General features: G+C 40.8%; 1 protein-coding gene across 3 annotated transcripts in view; it reads right to left on the bottom strand.

Moving 5' to 3' along the window:
* Faf1 (Fas associated factor 1) overlaps positions 1-16,750 on the bottom strand; it is a 310,745-nt gene extending 293,995 nt beyond the window's left edge. For all 3 annotated transcript variants that reach the window (XM_057784436.1, XM_057784435.1, XM_057784434.1), the window contains exon 1: positions 16,267-16,750. Coding sequence is in view for 2 of the 3 variants with exons in the window: in XM_057784435.1 (XP_057640418.1) it covers positions 16,267-16,311 (45 nt within the window). In the remaining variant the exon portion in view is untranslated. The remainder of the gene's footprint in view (positions 1-16,266) is intronic.
* Positions 16,751-19,558: the final 2,808 nt, after the last annotated feature.

Raw genomic sequence — 19,558 nt, forward strand, 5'->3', positions numbered from 1 at the left:
TAAACAGTTCATATTGTTTAAATGAACTTTTCTCGTAAGATTGACAAGGCTCCCTCTAAGAATCAAAGACCACCTAACAAAAATACTAGTACCAGACATAAGAAGCCCTCTTTTGAACTGTTTGGTCAGGGTTATCCAAGGAACTCCTAAAACACATTGGTCATTGCTTTTGCCCCCTAGAGGTGGAAGGTAAGTCCCTACTGCTAAAGACATTGTGCCCTTCAGAGACAGGACCCAGGGTCCCCTGAGCACGAACTGACATGAATGCCTCCTCCCTGAGGACTAGCTTTCATGGTATCTTAAGGCACAATGAAGTTGTCTGAAGCAGAAAAGCAACTAATGGTCCTACTTAGCTAGGATGCCTCTGAACCATAACAATGACCAGCACTGCACAATAACGCTAAAGCAGCAATAGTGGCACACATGCTGTCTTAGGGTTTCTATTGCTGTGAAGAGACAGTATGACCATGGCAACTCCTATAAAGGAAAACATTTTTGGTGGCTCGCTTACAGTACAGAGGTTTAGTCCAATATGGCATGGCAAGAAGCAAGGCAGCCATGCAGGCAGACATGATGCTGGAGCTGAAAGTCCTACACCTTGCAGGTAACCAGAAGTGAGTTGAGACACTGGAAGGTATCTTGAGCATATATGAGCTCTCAAGGCCCATCTTGACAGTAACACACTTTCTTCAATAAGACCACAGCTACTCCAAAAAGGCCAGATCTCCTAAAAGTGCCACTCCCTTTGAGGGTCATTTACTTTCAAACTACCTTGTATGCCTTGGTTGTAATCAACAGTTCTTCAATAGGATTTTCAACCAGCTCAACAAGAGGGAAACCACACCTGGAACTGGAAACCTAGCCAATTACTAAATGTCAATGTAGTCATGGATCTTGGAGGAAAACCTTCAACCATCACTTTATCAAACCAACATAATTCATAACAATAATTTAAACACTTGCCCTTTTATGCCCATAAGTATAGTCTTCATTCCCTCCAAGAAAATTTCTCCATGTAACAGATGGAGTCCATTACAGAAAACTATAACCTGTCAAAATGCAGAGTTATAGAGCCCAGTCCCAATGGATACATCTACAAAACACTCTCATGCCTGAGGCTCAGGGAACATTGTGCAAGAGGACACTGAAATACTGTAAGAGACAGAGAATTAGAGAGTTTGCTATGAGAGTGTGTCTCATTACTAATGTTAGAAGCTACACCCATAAAATCTCATCAACATGAATCCCTAACTATGTTGAACAAGGATAACACCAACAGACATGTCAAAGTAGACAGAAGGCGGCCCACGAGACCTCAACCCTACACAAAAAACTACAGGCAACTAAGGAATGCTGAGAATTGGTGAAATAGTCTTCTCCAGGAAAGAGCACAGCAATTGGTTACCCAACACCAAATGTGTCAGCTCTGAAAACATAAATGACAGGAATATTACACAGACTGAGCAGACTTCATTTAGAAATATACATGTATAAACATATATACATAAAAAAGCAATTAATGAAAAAAGAGGTCATGAATCTGAAAATGAACGAGGGATATATAAGATGGCTTGGAGAAAGGGAAAAAAGATGGTATATTATAATCTCAAAGACAAAAAGAAAAACTTTTAAATGTTCTCTCACTAACACTTCTGACTGACAATTCAACAATTAAATAATTCAGAGAGTAGCAAAGAAGAGGTTAAAATTGACTGAAATCTAACTCTAAAGCCATTCAGGTACATATAACCTAAAACTCTTCCTTCTTCCTTTACCTCAATTTACACTTATTCTTTCCAGCTCAAAAATTCCTCTATAATCGCAAATAAATAAGAAGGCAGGTGCAATTATTATGTTAATTCAGCCAGACTACCTTTTGAAATTATCTGCCAACCTCACTTTAATGTCAATGATTAATATTTAACATGATGAACAATTCTGATTTAAAAATCAAAATTTCAAAAAAAAAAAATAAATAAGTCTACTTTAGAGATCAGGAAATAATTAAGTAGCTACAATGCTTGCCATGCAAGTTTGAGGATCTGAGTTTGGAGCCCCTGAACCCATATATAGCTGAAAACCAAACCATACACCTATAATTCCAGCATACCCGTGGCAAGATTGAAGGTGGAGGCAGAAGCTCAAGGGCCAGGTGGCCTGGTGTATGAAAATACAAAACAAGTAATTCTGTCTCCAACAGGTAGAGGGCAAGAATACTGTTCCCTAGCCTTCACATGGGCCATAGCATGCATGCTTCGGCATTCACAATAAATATGCATGTGTATGCACTCACAAGCATACATAACATATACCAAAAACAAAGCACAAAAAAGAAAATGTTACCTTTAAAAAGTTTAAGGGAAGTCCAGGAGATGGCTCAGAACTGAGTTCAATCCCCTAAACCCAAGTAGAAAAGCCTGATATGATGATGTGTATACCAGATCTCAGCACTCCTATGGCAACATGTGTGGAGGAGACAGGAGAATAAGCCAAAAGATAATGGGCCAGCTATAGCACAATTCTAATTGGTCTTAATAATTAATCTCTCTCTCTCTCTCTCTCTCTCTCTCTCTCTCTCTCTCTCTCTCTCTCTCTCTCTCTCTCTCTCTGAAACCTCAGACTGAATCCTCAAACTGCCTCTTAGACTGAATCCTCAGGCTGCATCTGAGCTCCTGTCTCCTGCCTTACATCCTCTCTCTACCCAGTCATGTCACTCCTGTGTCCATCTTCCTAGTGCTGGGATTAAAGGCACATGATCCCAAGTGCTGAGATCACCTTTGTGTGAGCTGTTTCTCTTTTAGACAGATTCAATCTTGTGTAGCCCATGGTGACCTTGAACTCACAAAGATCAGTGCGCCTCTGTCTCCCGAGTACATGGAATGGTGTGCACCACCATTGCCAGGCCTCTATGCCTAACTAGTGATTTAGCTCTGCATTCTGATCTTCAGGCAAACTTTATTTGTTAGATTACAAACAGAATATCACTACAGCCAGCTAGCTTAAAGTTCACTGCATGTAAAAAAATCAAGAAAGACCCTGCCTTACCATAATAGGAGAATCAACTCCCTATAGGCATCCTCTGACCTCCACATATATGGGGTCACACATACAAGCCTGAGCAAATGTACTATGCACACACACTTGCACACACACATACATGCACACATCATACAAAATAAGGATTTTGTTTGTTTGTTTGTTTGGTTGGTTGGTTGTTTGTTTTTGGTTTTTCAAGACAGGGTTTCTCTGTAGCTTTGGAGCCTGTCCTGGAACTAGCTCTTTTGACCAAGCTGACCTCAAACTCACAGAAATCTGCCTGTCTCTGCCTCCCAAGTGCTGGGATTAAAGGCGTGTGCTACCACCACCCAGCCATAAGAATTTTCCTTAAAGTCTTGGTGCCAGAAATGCAACCCAGTAATAGTTTTGCTTGGGATGCACAGGCAACAGTCTCAAAGCATAGTACCAAACAAAAAATTACATAGTGATACTATAATCAAGAATAACTGACACAGCAATTTAGTAATTCAAGTTTTTCAAAATTATGAGACTCGTCTGATATTTTTGCCATACTTATTACAAGCCCCTATTTATTTAAAAAAGAAAAAAAAAAAAAGCTAAGTCAGCAAGAGGAGCTCAATGGGTAAAGCTCTACCACCAACCCTAACAACTGAGCTCAATGCCCAGGACCTAAATAGTAGAAGGAGAGAACAGACTCCTTAAGTCATCCATCCTCTCACCTCCATATACATGGCTACTGCATGTGTAGGCTCACACACACACAAAGAGAGAGAGAGAGAGAGAGAGAGAGAGAGAGAGAGAGAGAGAGAGAGAGAGAGAGAGAGAGATAGGCAGGCAGACAGGCAAAAATGGGGAAAAAATTAAGCTAAACCAAAGGTGAGTTATTTTGTACTTCTATATGAGTCACCGTGAAGTTATAACCTTCAATGTAACACATTCAAATATGGTCGATTTTTACCTTTCAAATTTTTATTATATAAAATGTTAATGAGTAGTTGATCCTTAAAATATACCAAAATAATATGTGGCTTGGGTTTTAGAGCTGGCTCAGCGGTTTAGAGCACTTGTTGCTCTGGCAAAGAACCCAATTCAATTATCACCTCCTACATTGAGGCTCAGAACCATCTGTAACTCCAATTGCAGGCGATCCTTTGCCCTTTCTGGCCTCCACACATGGTACATATGCATACATACATGTAAGACACATACACATATAAAATAAAATTAATAAATATAATTTGTTAATGAGGCAATAATCTGAGTCCAATCCCAGATCAAAAAAAAAAAAAAAAAAAAAAAACATGGAATAGTGCCACACACATTGGAGAGAAGACAGGAGGTTCTTGGGGCTCAATGGCCAACCAGCCCAATGAGTTGATCAACTCCAAGCCAGTGAGAAAACTTGTCCCCAAAAGTAAATAAATAAAAGGATGGACAGCACCTGAGGGACAACATCTGAGGTTGTCCTGCAGTCTCCACATGCACACATGCCCACACACCTACACATATGTAACAGTACACACACACACACAAAATTTAAGTTCTACACTGTTTTTTCATAGCAGTCTTATTCTAATAAATATTCACTAAATATCTCTTACTAGTTTCTATAGTAACAGGCAGAACTAAATAGTTAATCCCCCAAAGAAGAGAGTATGGGTTAAAATATGTAAAGTTTTCATTAACCATTTAAAAAATTAACAGAGAAAAACATGAGCAAGATACAGAATAAATTACTAGGCCTCAGTAGGTGTATAGGTTGTGAATGTTACATGCAGAGGCACGACATGGGTTCTTAAAGAAGAGATAAATAGAAACGTTTCAAAAGGAAGAGTATCAAGTAGTATCAAGTCTCCACAGGAATACACCTTTTTCCTAAATCATAGAAATGGATCATAAAATCAAAGAATGAAAAGCATGGATGCAATTTCAAAAGTCTTCCTTGATCAAGTGATTCTTAAGTTCCAGGAATCAAATACAAATGAAATTTGCAGATTCAACCCCAGATTCACTGAATAACCCGTGGGTTAGCAAACCCTCTAAGTTACTCTGGTACACACTAAAGATTGAGATCCATTGATTTAGATCAGTTCTTAGCACTACCAACATTTAAGACCTAATAATTCATTGTGGGTGAATATCCCAAGCTTTACAGACAATTAACAATATCTTTGGCCTCTATACTCTAAATGCCAGAAACACATCTCCAGACAGTGTTTAATGTCCCCTCGGGGAAAGAAATCACCACTAATCTACATCAGGAAACTTTCCCGTAAGCCACTTAGTAAATATTTCAGGTACTGTAGGTCATATAATTAGCTCCACCCTTCTACTGAAGGTAAAAGTGGACAGAGACACAAACAAAAATGAGTGACTGTATGTACCAACAGGATCGTATCTTTGGAACCAGGTGGTAATCTGGCTTTCAGGATATAGTTTGTTGACTCCTAATATAGACTACATGCATTGTAACTAAATGTTTTCAACTACTGCTACCAAGTAATTGACTAGACGCATATCTGACTTCATCTAGTCTACTTTTAACCCAGACAGGAGTCTAAACAGATCTCCATTAAAGGTTAACTGTCTTTCTCAGAGAACAATAATCAAAATACTAACTCCAGCTGGTCTACCTAAATGCACCCTCTGACAACTATACTCTATAGAGGTATAACCATATATTACTATCTAAGAAACACTCAAATATTTTATATTATAAAGATACTAAAACATACAAAGAAAAGTATTGTTTTATTGAAGACAGTAGCAATGGTTTTCTTTTAAAGGGAATCATTTCTCTTATGGGCAAACTTTATGAGAAAATAATTCCAGGCTGGAGAGATGTTCTTCCAAAGGTCCTGAGTTCAATTCCTAGCAACCATATAGTGGCTCACAACCATCTGTATTGAGGTCTGGTGCCCTCTTCTGGCCTACAGGCCTATACACAGACAGAATACTGTATACACAATAAATAAATAGTAAATATATAAATAAAAATACTGTATACATAATAAATAAATACATATCTTAAAAAAGAAAGAAAGAAAATAATTCCCGGATGGCCACTTTGTTCATGGGGCAATAACAGAAAAGGCCAGGGGAAAAGGCTCACTGTACACAGAATGAGTCATCCTATCTACTTGATTACTGAATTCCTTCCCTGCTGAGGGCACCTTTTGATGAGCATTTACATGGGTCACAAATCTCTTCATATCTATCCATACTTCTCCAAATGTCTTTCTCAATAATTTTCCAATCATGCTCTTTCCAAGTCCCTGCCCATTCAGTCAAACGATTGGCTATATATATAGCCCATCAATCAGTAAACAATCCCGCATCTGATTATTTCTCCTTCCAAGCAAATGTATAGTCATGTGTACTGCTAAAGTTCTACCCAACAGAACAGTGTCTTTCAGGGCTGTCCCAGAAAGCAGTTTTAATGTTGCAGCTGGTAGTGCCTGCAAATCATGCAAAAAAATCATGCAAGCCAGGTCCTAATCTTCTCTTCCTCAGTCAACCAATCATAGGACACAGCCTGTGAGGCTATAGATCCAAGTTTGGAAAGCCCTTTAACAGCATTAAACAATAGGTATTTGGGAGAACTCCTTCATGTAACTTTTTGTGCACTCAGGACTTGCTCGGGCCTGATCACCTATATACCACTTCCATTTGATAATGGATTTCTGCTGCACATGTCCTACTTTATGGCTTGATGGAGCATACAATACCCAACTCACGGTGGGCAGCTCAGTGTGCATAGTAACTTGGTGGTCTACTGTCAAACATTCAGTCACTAAAGCAGGGGTCAAGAGAGCTGTTCCTCAAAGGGAAAACTGTTGTCTACAAATAATGGTAGGGCCTTGCTCCAATATCCCAAAGGTCTCCTTTTTTATTCACTTATGACGACCTGCCAAAGGCTCCATACAGCATCCCTTTCTGCCAATGACACCTCAAGTACCATCAGGTCTCCAGGATCATATGGTCTAAGTGGTAGAGCAGTATCCACAGCATCCTGAACCTGTTTTAGAGCCTTCTGATCCAGGACCCAAACAAAGCTGGCGGCTTTCCAAGACCCTTGCTGTTTAGGGAAGAAACACACCCAAGTGAAGAATGTGCTATCTCCAGAATCCAAACAGGCCCACAACACTGTGCTTCTTTCTTGGTGCCGGGAAAGGATAGATGCAATAACTTATCCTTCACCTTCAAAGGAATCTCTCTGAATGCCCCACACCCCTGGACTACTAGAAATTTCACTGAGGCCCTTGAATTGAGGTTGGATTTATTTCTCATTCTCTGACGTAAATATAGGTTACCAACAAATTCAAAGCAGTTGCTACCTCCTGTTTACCTTGTCCAATCAGCACAATGTCGTCAATATAGTGAACCAGTATGACATTTTGTACATGAGACAGATAACCAAGATCCCTTTGGACTAAGTTATGATACAGGGCTGGAGAGTTAATATACCCTTGAGGTAAACTGTGAAATTATTCTGTTGGCCCTGTCAGCTGAGAGCAAATAATTTCTGGGGTTGTTATGGACAGATATTGAGAAGAAGTATTTTCTAAATCTGTAACTGCATTCTATGTACCAGGAGCTATGTTAAACATACTCAAGTAAGGACACCACATCTGATACAGCAGCTCAATCAGAGGTATTACTTAATCAAGTCTGTGTTAGTCAACTATCATTCTCCATGATCCATCCACCTTCTGTCCAGACCATATAGGGGAGTTAAAGAGACAGATATGGTAGGAAGCACTAATCCTTGATTGTGACTACACTTTCCATTGTGACTACAACCTCCTCGTGGACTATGCTCTCTATCTCCCCTCTAGGAGCCTGCTTAGCCTTAAGTCTGGTTATAGGTCTAGAGCTATGGATGGGTGCAGAGGGGCATCAGTATTGCCATGCCTGGTATCTCCTTCAAGGAAAAATCAATGAGGGTTCCATAGACAATAAAAAATTAATTCCCTCAGACATAAATTTCTGTCTTAGTTAGGGTTTCTACTGCTGTACTAAAACATTATAATCAGGACATTTTCTTATTAATAGGGAAAAAAAAAGAGAGCCAGGGCATAGTCACAATCAAATCAAAGCAAAATTAAACTTTAACAGTATAAAAAGATCAATGCTCAACACCTGGGATTCACTTTAGTGATCCTGGCCTCTTGTTAACCCATCCAATTCTGATGGTCTAGCAGCCATACAGGACCTTCATTTTACTGTGGAGCTATTGAAGTATTAATGCTTCAGGGAATCCTAAATGAGAGCTCCAAAATACAACTCAACAATTCCAGCTATGACTCCCAAGGAGTTCTTTCTCAGACATCGCTATTTGGTTTCAGGGATCCCGACTTATACTACAGAAAAAGAATTTCAGTGAGATGGCTCAGTGGGTAAAGACACCACAAAGCCTGACAGCCTAAGTTGGAGCCCTGGGACCCACATGGTAGGAGAGAACTCCTGAAAGTTATCCTCTGACCTCTGTAAACAATGTGGCATACATCATACACACACACACACACACACACACACACACACACGTGTGTGTGTGTAAACTCTTGGGTATGTAGTACTTTACCCAATAAATTCCCTATTTAATAAATGCCATTTTTTATCACACAAAACTTAATTATCAAAATGAAAATAACAGAATGTAAACACTTTCTATTTCAGACACCTAATAGTGTTACACGTGTTAATTCATTTTTCATATTGGGAAACTGAGGCAGATGTATAAAACAACTCATCAAAGATCACAAGATGGATGAGTGGCAGCACTATGACTTAAATTCAAGTAGTTTGAACCTCGAAGTCATATTCTAACTACACGCTAATAAATTTTATTCTCTATGCCAAAACTTTATCTTCTCAACAATCTACAACCCAAACACTAGAACAGTATGGTCTAGCCCTAAAGGACAAAGGACAAAGAGAAAGGAAACAAAGGACAGAAGTTAACTAGACACCCTGCACCACAGTACTCAATCTCCCACCCAAGGTAATCCCTCCAGCATTAACTATGTCCCCTATATACTTAGCTTAAACCCTCATCTACATCATCACAAGGAATATCATCCTCTTTTGCAGAAGTTATCTGTGTCAAACTGAAAAAGAAATAAGGATCAAAATACTATTTAGAAAGGCCAAGTGGTAACAACACGTGTGTGACTCACCATAGAGTAGTGTCATAGAACACTAGACTCGAAATATGTAAGCAAATCAAAGATTAAATATGAGTCCCAAAATGAGAAAACTTATAAAGCAATAGAAGTCATGCTATAAGAGATATAACATCAAAATAAATGTTAAAGTTGACAGAAAGAAAAAACCCTAAATCTTTGATCAAAACAACTAAGTTCAGAAAAAAATTTTATCCAAGAAGAAGAGATCTGTTTTCTGGGAAAGTCTGAAACAACACATCACAACCAGTAAGAGCCCCTTGGCTTTTTTCCCACTTGAGCAATGATGTCTGTCTCTGTCACTAATTTAAAAAAAAAAAAAAAAAAAAAACTATAAGCAGAAAACCAACTTATGAGACCAGTGTTCCCAAAATACATAAAACTAACTTATGAGACTAATCTTTTATTTCTAAGAAAGTTATAATCTTTTTCTTATAGACAAACTCTAACATGACATTAATCAAAAAGCTAAAAGACCTGGAAGGCTAACATCATGGCACACACCTTTAATGTCTAAAGACAGAGGCAGGAGGATCTCTGTGAATTCAAGGTTAGACTGATCAACACAGCAGGTTCGAGGACAGTCAAAGATACATTGAGAAACTCAGTCTCATAAAACAAAATAAAATGAAAGCTATAGAGGTTGTCTGCTTTAACTTTGTAAGCTGTAACTAATATTACTAGAATTATTTGACAGCAATTGTAATTGCTTTAAGTAACTATTTTCCCATCTGTAAGCAAATCAAGCAGGGTCAAGTTTGTTTGATGTTTTGTGAAGGAAGCAAAGAAAATAATAATAAAATATAATACAATAGAAAATAGTAAATAATTCTACGATTACTAGAAGGACACAGTGGCTCACCCTTGCAATCTTAGCACTTGGAAGTCTAAGGTAGGAGAATTGACATGAATTCAACATCAGTATGGGTGACAGTGAGTTCCAAGCCAGCCTGGGTTAGGTGTAAGAGCCTGTCTTTTTAGATAGAGAGGTAGGCAGGTAGGCAGGTAGGCAGGTAGGTAAAATGCCAGCACTGAGGAGGTAGAAGCCGGCGAATCTCTGTGAGTTCTAGGACAGCCAAGGCTACATAATTAGAACCTGTCTCCAAAACAAACAAATAACTCTACACCACATATAATAAAAGAATAAGATTTGGACTTTTCATCTGATTGCATCTCTTTGTTATAAAAACATAGGAGTATGTTTTTTAACTCGGGCTATTTCTGTACACCCTCTTGTGGCCCCAGCCTGCTAAGACAGCATAAACACTACCCGACCACTACTTTAACAGACTCATACTATGCAAACAGAATGAACATTTTTGACAAAATATTCCAAATTCTAAATTCACTAGACAGAGTTAAATTTAAAATTAACTAACCGAACTGGGTATTGTGACCCACATTTACAAGCCCAGCATTATGGAGACTGAAGCAGGGAGATCTTAAGTTTGAATCTAGCTGCAGCTGGGACAGGGAGACCCTGTAAGATGCCTCCACTCAAAAAAACTGTGGTATGGTTGCTAAGGAAACAAGATGTCAGGTCCTCAAAAAGACTAAAAATTCTATTTCAGTTTAAGATTATCATGAGATACAGCAATTTTAGCTCTAGGTATAGCCCAAATAAATGGCAGTAAGGGACTCCAGCAGATATTTCATTCACTGTCACAGCATTATTCATTATTCATGATGTCACAGAATCACAGAAGATAATGAGTAAGCAAAATATGGCATTTCCAAATATGGAACATTATTCGGCTGTTAAAAGGAATAAAATTCTGACACATGCTATACATCATGGATCAACCTTGAGAGCATATACACTAAGTAAAATAAACCAGTGACAAAAGAGCAAATCCTGTAAAAGTCTTGTTAAATAAGGTACCTTATCCTGCCATATAGACAGAAAATGAAAATGTTGGTTGCCACAGCCAGAAAGAAAGAGAAATGAGTATATTATTTAATATACAGAATTTCAGTTTTAAGGTAAAAAGAACAGTGGAGATAGAAGAGCAATAGTGATGATTGCACAGCACTATGAATACTTAATACCACTGAAAGGCACACTTGAAAGTGATTAATACGGAAATTGTTACGTATTTTCCATGATTAAATTTTTTAGTTGAAAGGACTGGGAATTCTGTTCCACTAGTTTTCCACTGCTGGGGATCAAACCTAGGGCCTTATTCATGGCAGCTAAGCACTAGGGAAGGGATGGGAATTAGACAATTTATTTTGTATTAAGTTCACCTATCCATAATGTCCCAATCCTCTCCCTGTAAGTATGAACTATAATCTTCTACCCGCTACTGAGCAATATTTCACTGATTCCAAAAGAAGCATTTTCTCTTTAAGCAAAATGATCAAAGCCAGGCAGTGGTGGCGCACACCTTTAATCTCAGCACTCGGGAGGCAGAGGCAGGCGGATCTCTATGAGTTTGAGGCCAGCCAGTTCTACAAGAGCTAGTTCCAGGACAGGCTCCAAAGCCACAGAGAAACCCTGTCTCGAAAAACCCAAAACAAAAACAAACAAACAAAAAAGATCAAAACTCCTTTCCCAAAAGCTTTTCATAGTTAGACATTATACTTATAACCTATTATCCAGCAATGATCAAAATCTGGATTTTTTTTTCCCAAAAGAAAATGGAAGAGTTTTAGAAAGGCTTTCTTCATTGGACTTGTTAAAATATAATTTCTTTCTTCATGCCATATAATCATAATTAAATAAGTACAAACATTAAAAAAGAAAATACTCAAATGCATGTAAAAGTTTCAATTGAAGGACTTTTTTCTCAAAACTTCACTAAACTTTATATAACTTAATGAAATCATAATTTCTTCCAGAACCTTTCCAATTTTTTCAATTAGCACATAAAACAATGGGTTTCATCTTGACAATCTCATACAGTCAGCACTGGACTTTGCCTATATTCCCTCCTCAACAGACATTTGTCCCTCCTTCCCTCTTCTCAATGGAGGTCCCTGTCCACCACATAAATAGTCCTTCTTGCATCTCATGGTATGCATGTGCACATAAACATAGATGCCTATAAATTCTCCATAGTAGAGAAAACAGATGATATTTGCATTTTTGAATCTGTCTTATTTTGTCCAACATAATAGTCTGAAAGTGAGTTAACTTTTTTTCAATTCGTTCTTTTTAAAGGTACTAAAACTCCACTGGTACACCACATTTCCTTACTTTTCAGACACTCATGGGCAGCTAGGCTGGTCCCTGCAGCACGAATAATAAAACCCAGAGACAGATATTAGACTCCAAGCTGAAGATCAGAAAAGCAAAGCAGCCAAGCCACTAGAGTTCTTACCTCTACCAAGGCTCAGACAAAGGGGCAATCCTAACCTCAGTGACTGCAGACTGCAATGCTCTCCATCAGACCTCAGACTGCCCCAGGCTCTCATCTCCTCCGGCCTTACACACCTGTTTCCGTCCAACCACACCACTCCTGTATCCACCTCCCTAGTACTGGGATTAAGGGCAGTGACTCCAGAGTACTGGGAATACCTTTGTGGAGTTTCTATTTCTCTTTTTAGAGAGAGTCAACCTCCAGCAGCCCAGGGTGGCCTTGAGTCCTGGGATTTAAGGTATATCACCACTCCCTGACCTCTAGTGGCTTAGATCTGAACTCCGATCTTCAGGCAAGCTTTATTTATTAAAACACAAATAAAATATCTCTATAGGTTCCATATTTTGGCTATTGTAAACAACAACACTAAACAAGCAAGTGCAAATATTCTTCAAATTTAATTCAAAATTGTGTCCATTCTACACAGGCATGCTAGCTTCTCACAGTACTAGTGATTCTCACAAGTACATGAAATAAAATATAATTTTACTATATTCACTTTGGGAAGGTATTCAATTAAACAAAAATTACCCAACAATTTATATGTCATGTCTTATGTTTGGGTGTACATGTATATGTATGCACAGGCGTCTTTGTATCAAACCTAGGGCCTTACACAAGCTAGGCTAGGCAGCGCTAATTTCCCAAGTCTAGACATATAATCTTTACAACAAATTTCTTGATTTTCTCATAATAGATAATTTTTTTCTTTTTTTTTTTTTTTTTTTTTTTTTTTGGTTTTTCGAGACAGGGTTTCTCTGTAGCTTTGGAGCCTGTCCTGGAACTAGCTCTTGTAGACCAGGCTGGCCTCGAACTCATAAAGATCCGCCTGCCTCTGTCTCCCGAGTGCTGGGATTAAAGGCATGCGCCACCACTGCCCAGCTAAATTGCTTATTTTTAAATACTAAAAAGATCTACAATACAGAAGACTACAATGATCAGTAGAAAAGACTAAACAAACAAAATAATGTGATACTTAGTAAGAGGATCCTAGGTCCTAAACACACAAAGGATTAAAATGTGCTTAAAGTACAAAGTCTTCTAAGTAAACTTTTTAATATATGAAAATTGTTCACACCAAATGCCATTAGTATTTTTTCCAATTATATTTTCCAAAGTGCACATATATCACTGGCCTATAAGATCATTCCAATATCATTCTTTTTTTAAGAAATGAAAACCAGTGGTAGAGCTCTTGCATAGCATGCACAAGGCCTTGGGTACAATCCAATAACCATTTTTCCTTTTAACCAAGATGGCACCAAAAGCAAAGAAGGAAGCTCCTGCCCCTCCCAAAGCCAAAGCTAAAGGGAAGGCCTTGAAAGCCAAGGCAGTGCTGAAAGGCGGTCACAACAACAAAAAGATCAGCACGTCACCCACCTTCCGGTGGCCCAAGACCCTGAGGCTACGAAGGCAGCCTAAATACTCCCGGAGGAACAAGCTTGACCACTATGCCATCATCAATTCCCCTGACCACCGAGTCAGCCACGAAGAAGATAGAAGACGACAACACAACTGTGTTCATCGTGGACGTCAAGGCCGACAAGCACCGGACCAAACAGCCTGTGAAGACTGTACGACACTGATGTGGCCACGTCAATGCCTCATAAGGCCTGACGGAGAGAAGGCGTATGTTTGGCTGGCTCCTGATCATCATGCTCTGGATCTTGCCGACAAAACTGGGATCATCTAGACTGCGTCCAGCTTGCTAATTCTAAATATACACTTTTCCACCTTAAAAAATAATAAAATAAAAAAAAAACCATCTTTCAAAGGTAAAGAAAGACTGAGAAAGAAAATGTTATTGAAATTTAAGAATGATCAATATAGTCATTTTGATTTCCAAACCAAAAGTCTTGATGACTCAAAAATATTACTCTACCTCTGAGAACAAGGACCCTAGATTTTCGATCCTTTAATTAATATAAGAGTTAATAGTGAGCCGGGCGGTGGTGGCGCACGCCTTTAATCCCAGCACTCGGGAGGCAGAGGCAGGCGAATCTCTGGGAGTTTGAGGCCAGCCTGGGCTACAAAGGGAGTTCCAGGACAGGCTCCAAAGCTACAGAGAAACCCTGTCTCGAAAAAAAAAAAAAAAAAAAAAGAGTTAATAGTGAGCCAGGTGTGGTGCCATACACTCCTGTAATCCCAACCCCAGAGAGTCAATCATATGGGATGTGTGTGATATGTATATACACACACATATCTTGAAACTCAGCCTCAAAAATAAAATCAAGTAAGCATAGTGACTGGCAGATGACAGAAGACAGCTACAAGTTATTAGAGGTTTTAAAAGTTTTTAAAATTAAAACAAAGTTATAATCGCATTAGGGCTAGGGTAAATTATACTATGTGTTGCTGTCCAGAGCCTTTCCCATCAAAACACAAACTGGGTAAAACTACATCTAAGAAGGGGACACGATGGATCACAATTTTAATCCCAGTACTGCGGGAAGCTGAGGTAGGAAGGCTGTATTAAATTAAATGCCAGCCTGGGCTACACAGGGAGACACTGTCTAAGAAAGATGAAAGACCTCAAGCTACTCTAGAGCCTACAAATGTCAAAATACCATGACCATCTCTTCTTTTTAAAACCATCCTTTCTGAGTTTGCAGGTTACAGAACAGTCAAAATGTACACACAAGCATATTCCTAGTGAACCAGATAGATACTAGAGAAGGAAAAGGAGCAAATTCTTGGAAAATGGTCATCAGAACATTAAATAGAAAAGTGATACCCATAGAGACTGTGTAGTAATGCCAACGTTGGCAAAAAAAAAAAAAAAGTCTACCCATATTTGACAAATGCAATGCCAAACGGTGTGTGTGTGGCACTAAGATATTTTCTTCAGTAACTATCAAAGGACAAAGAAAACATTTACAAGCTATTGTTTATAACCCCGAATCTTTCCAGGCACACAAGGCTCTACTTTCGAAGGGTTTCCCTGAGATACTTACACGCTAGTGCCACTACAGAGGGTTCAGTGAGGGAATAATCTTTAGTTTAAATTAACTCCTGAGGAAAGGACTCCAAACAAATCAGATGCCAGCCTGGGCTACACAGGAGACACTGTCTAAGAAAGATTCAAGTCTGTAGGGGAGGGAAAGCTGCAAATATGAAGGGGTTATTAAGTGCGTGTGTTCAGTGTAAAGATCCATCAGAACACACTACACAGCAGCCTCCTTTTTTTGCCACCCTCCAAAAATTCCAGCAAGGCCTGCGGAGTCTCAACTGTTTACCCCTCTTTGAACAGGACCACACAGCCCAGCTAGCCTCATCACCTCCTCATCACGCTGCCTGTTCACTCACCACTTCATACAATACACCACACCCATAGCAACACACACATCAGCTTCCTCATGGAACAACCCAAACACCCCATAATTAACCCCATATTCTACACATTCCTCATAAAACTAAGAAAGAGCCCACATACATAGTAACCCCCAAATCATAGCATCCCCAAACCTAAAATTCTCGTTCAACCTCACTCAACACGTTCTACACACACCCACAAAACACAGCATATGAAATACATGTTCCCCATGGTTCACAATATACACACACCCTGAGCCACGCTGGGTAGAAAAGCCCACATTACAATCATTGCGGTGTTCACACAAACGCTGAGGAAGAGGCCACTGCGCCGCCACCCCGAAGCCGCCAAATTGGAGGTGGGAAGCGAGCAGAGCCAGACACTTCACCTGAAAATCCGCCAGGATCATCTCCCGGTCCATGTTGGACGCCATGGCGGCCGCCGAGCTCCGCGGCTCCGGGAACGAAGCGCGCACCTGGGAGCGAGACGGCGCCTCCTGCGGCCGCACAGGCGGCCGCCGCCGGGTGGCGAGGGGCTGGCGGGAGAGCCGGCGGGAGGGCCGGCTGGCGGGCGGCGCGGGAGGCTAGGTGCTCATGCACTCGGTAACCTTCAGCCGCCCTGCGCCCGCCTGCGCCCCGCGGAGCCCTGGCTGCAGCCGCCGGGACGGGGAGGCTGGTCTCGATGCCGGGCTGGTCCTTCCGTCGCCGGCCGGGAGGAGGACAGGCTGCGACAGCGCGCGCCCGGCTCCCTTCAGCCACGGCTAGCCCGGCGGGGGCGGGGAAAGCGAGAGAACGAGCAGGCGGGCCAACGCCACAGCCGCCTCCGCCTCCTCCGCTTCCTCCCCGGTCGCCGCCTCCGCCCCTGGTTGGCCCACGCCAGGGCTGTCGCACATTTTGCTTGTCATCGAGGTCGCAAAGCGGCGCTTTGCGGCTGTCACGTGACTGCCCTCCTGTCAAGCGCCAGGCACCCGGCTATCGGGCGGGGACGCGGGCCTGGGTGGCTGGGAAGCTGATTTGCGTCCCCCGGAGCCGGAGGACCCGCAACAGGTTATTCCGGTTTGGGTTGTCGCTGAGGCCTCGAGGTGCCGCCTTGCCCCTGGCCGCGGCCGGAATGTGATTCGGCGCCTCACGTGGTTAGTCACAAGCAAAACATCCAGCCGCAGCCCAGCCAACTCACCCGTAAACCGCCTGACAAGCAGAATTTCTAACATGAATGTTTTCCTCGGACAGTTTCACCAAAATACAGCCTCGTATACGGTCTTTTACTCTCAACCCCCTGGTCAAAAGCCCTTTACAATTCTGTCATTCCCGATTTGGAACCTTTTCCTGAGTCTGCATCCTCAGGCACCAACTCTGAAGTATACAGAGGGCCATCCTTGTGTCTGAGGAACTTAGAAACTGAGAGGTGACATTCCAGACCTCAAAAGGATGCTGAACGTTTTAAATTGATATTTAAGGGGAACTATTTCTACTGCTATAATGTGAGCATTTATAATATGCTTTAGACATGGAAAAACTCGAATACAGTGTTTCATATAAACTATTTAAAATATTCTGATAAGTAAAACTGTGTAAGTACTCATAATTACTGAAATTTTCAACATATGGTCAGAAATTGGCAATCTCTGTACCTAAAACAGCCAAAAATCTATGAATTCTCTGACAGTTTGTAATGGCCATCCAGGACAAAGGAAGGGTGACAGAACATACTCAATCTTGACGCAAGATAGTAGGAGCTTAAAGACTTTTAAAGGGGAAAGGGGGGGGGCGCTGGAGAGATAGATGACTCAGTGGTTAAGAGCACCGCCTGCTCTTCCAAAGGTCCTGAGTTCAATTCCCAGTCAACCACATGGTGGCTCACAACCATCTGTAATGAGATCTGTGCTCTCTTCTGGCTTGCAGGCAGAGTACTGAGAATACTGTATACATAAGAGAGAGAGAGAGAGAGAGAGAGAGAGAGAGAGAGAGAGAGAGAGAGAGAGAGAGAGAGAGAAGAAAAGACTTTTAAAGGGTACATACATGCTCTGGAAAGTCTGTTAAACTCTAAAACTGTTAAACAAAAACAGGGACTGATGAAGTCACCATAAGGAATTAACGCATAAGATTTTTTTTTTTTTTTTTTTTTTTTTTTTGGTTTTTCGAGACAGGGTTTCTCTGTAGCTTTGGAGTCTGTCCTGGAACTAGCTCTTGTAGATCAGGCTGTCCTCGAACTCACAGAGATCTGCCTGCCTCTGCCTCCCGAGTGCTGGGATTAAAGGCGTATGCCACCACCGACTAAGATTCTTAAACTAGGAATATATCCAAGTAAAAACAGAAAGTCCGACTTACATATTCAGTCCCTCAAATGTCAAGAAGTGTGCTGTGTCGTGTGAAGATCTGGATTTGCTGGAGGCTCAGCGCGGTAGCAGAGCACCTCAGCAGGCACAAAGCTCTTAGGTCACCAAAATCACCGAGATTTGTATTCCATGGTTCTTTACTAAAAATAATTTGGCCTACAGTTCTATAACTTGTATCCTTTTTTAAAATTTTTTAGAATTGTTTTATGACTGTTTTGCCTGTGTGTATGTATATGTACCATATGAGTGTCTGGTGCCCCTAGAGGCCAGCAGGGGATGTCTGAACCCCTGGAACTGAAGTTATGGATGGTTGTGAGCTACACAGTATAGGTGCTGGGAATAGAACCCTGGTCCTCTACAAGAGCAACAAGTGCTCCAAGCCAGTGAGCCATCTTTTCAGTCCTATAACCTGTATTTTAATGTACAGGGTCACCCAAATAAAAAGTACAATTCTTGTGCCTGATGTGGCAATACATGCCTTTAATCCTAGCATTTGGCGTACAGAAGTAAGCAGAACACAGAGAGTTCCAGGCCAGCCTGGGCTACATGGTAAGATCTTGTTTTTAAAAGAGAGAGAGAGAGAGAGAGAGAGAGAGAGAGAGCGCACAAGATAGAAAAAAAAAAAAACCTCTATAGTCTTTTTAGCTGCTATCCCCAAAGGGGGAGATTTTGAAATTTTCATATAGGAATCATGAGGTGAAACACAATGCCAACAAAATAAAAGAGGCAATTCAATTACCCCATCAGTGTGTTCCCTCAGAACAAGGCAGGTGAATCTGGGCATTAGTGGCACATGCCTTTAATCCCAGCATTCAGGAGGCAGAGGCAGGTGGATGTCTCTGAGTTTGAGGCCAGCCTGGTCTATAAGAGCTAGTTCCATGACAGGCTCCAAACCTACAAAGAAACCTTCTCTCAAAAAGCAATAAATAAATAAATAGTAAATAAAATTTAAAAAAAAAAAGGCAGGTGAATAACTGTTCCAGCATTCGTGCAACCCTGTAGTGATATTTTATGGTTTTAACAAATAAATCTTGTTGTATAATGTTTTATTCTTTGGACTCTTTTGGGGGGCCTGCCACCACCTCTTAAATGAATCACACACATAGGCTTCTTCTTAGTTATAACTGCCCAGTCTCAGCTTGGCTTGTTTCTTGTCAGCTTTTCTTAAATTATACGGACTACCTTTTGCCTCTGGGCGTTTATCTTTAGTTCTTTACACCTTTCTTCTTCCTCCATGACTTGTTACGTAGCTGGGCAGCTGGCTCCTGATATCCTCCTCTCCTTGTTCTCTTCTATTTATTGTCTCTGCCTGCCAGCCCCTCCTATCCTTGATCCTGCCTCACTA

Source organism: Chionomys nivalis, chromosome 11 (assembly GCF_950005125.1).
Source record: "Chionomys nivalis chromosome 11, mChiNiv1.1, whole genome shotgun sequence".
In the NCBI taxonomy this organism is placed as follows: domain Eukaryota; kingdom Metazoa; phylum Chordata; class Mammalia; order Rodentia; family Cricetidae; genus Chionomys; species Chionomys nivalis.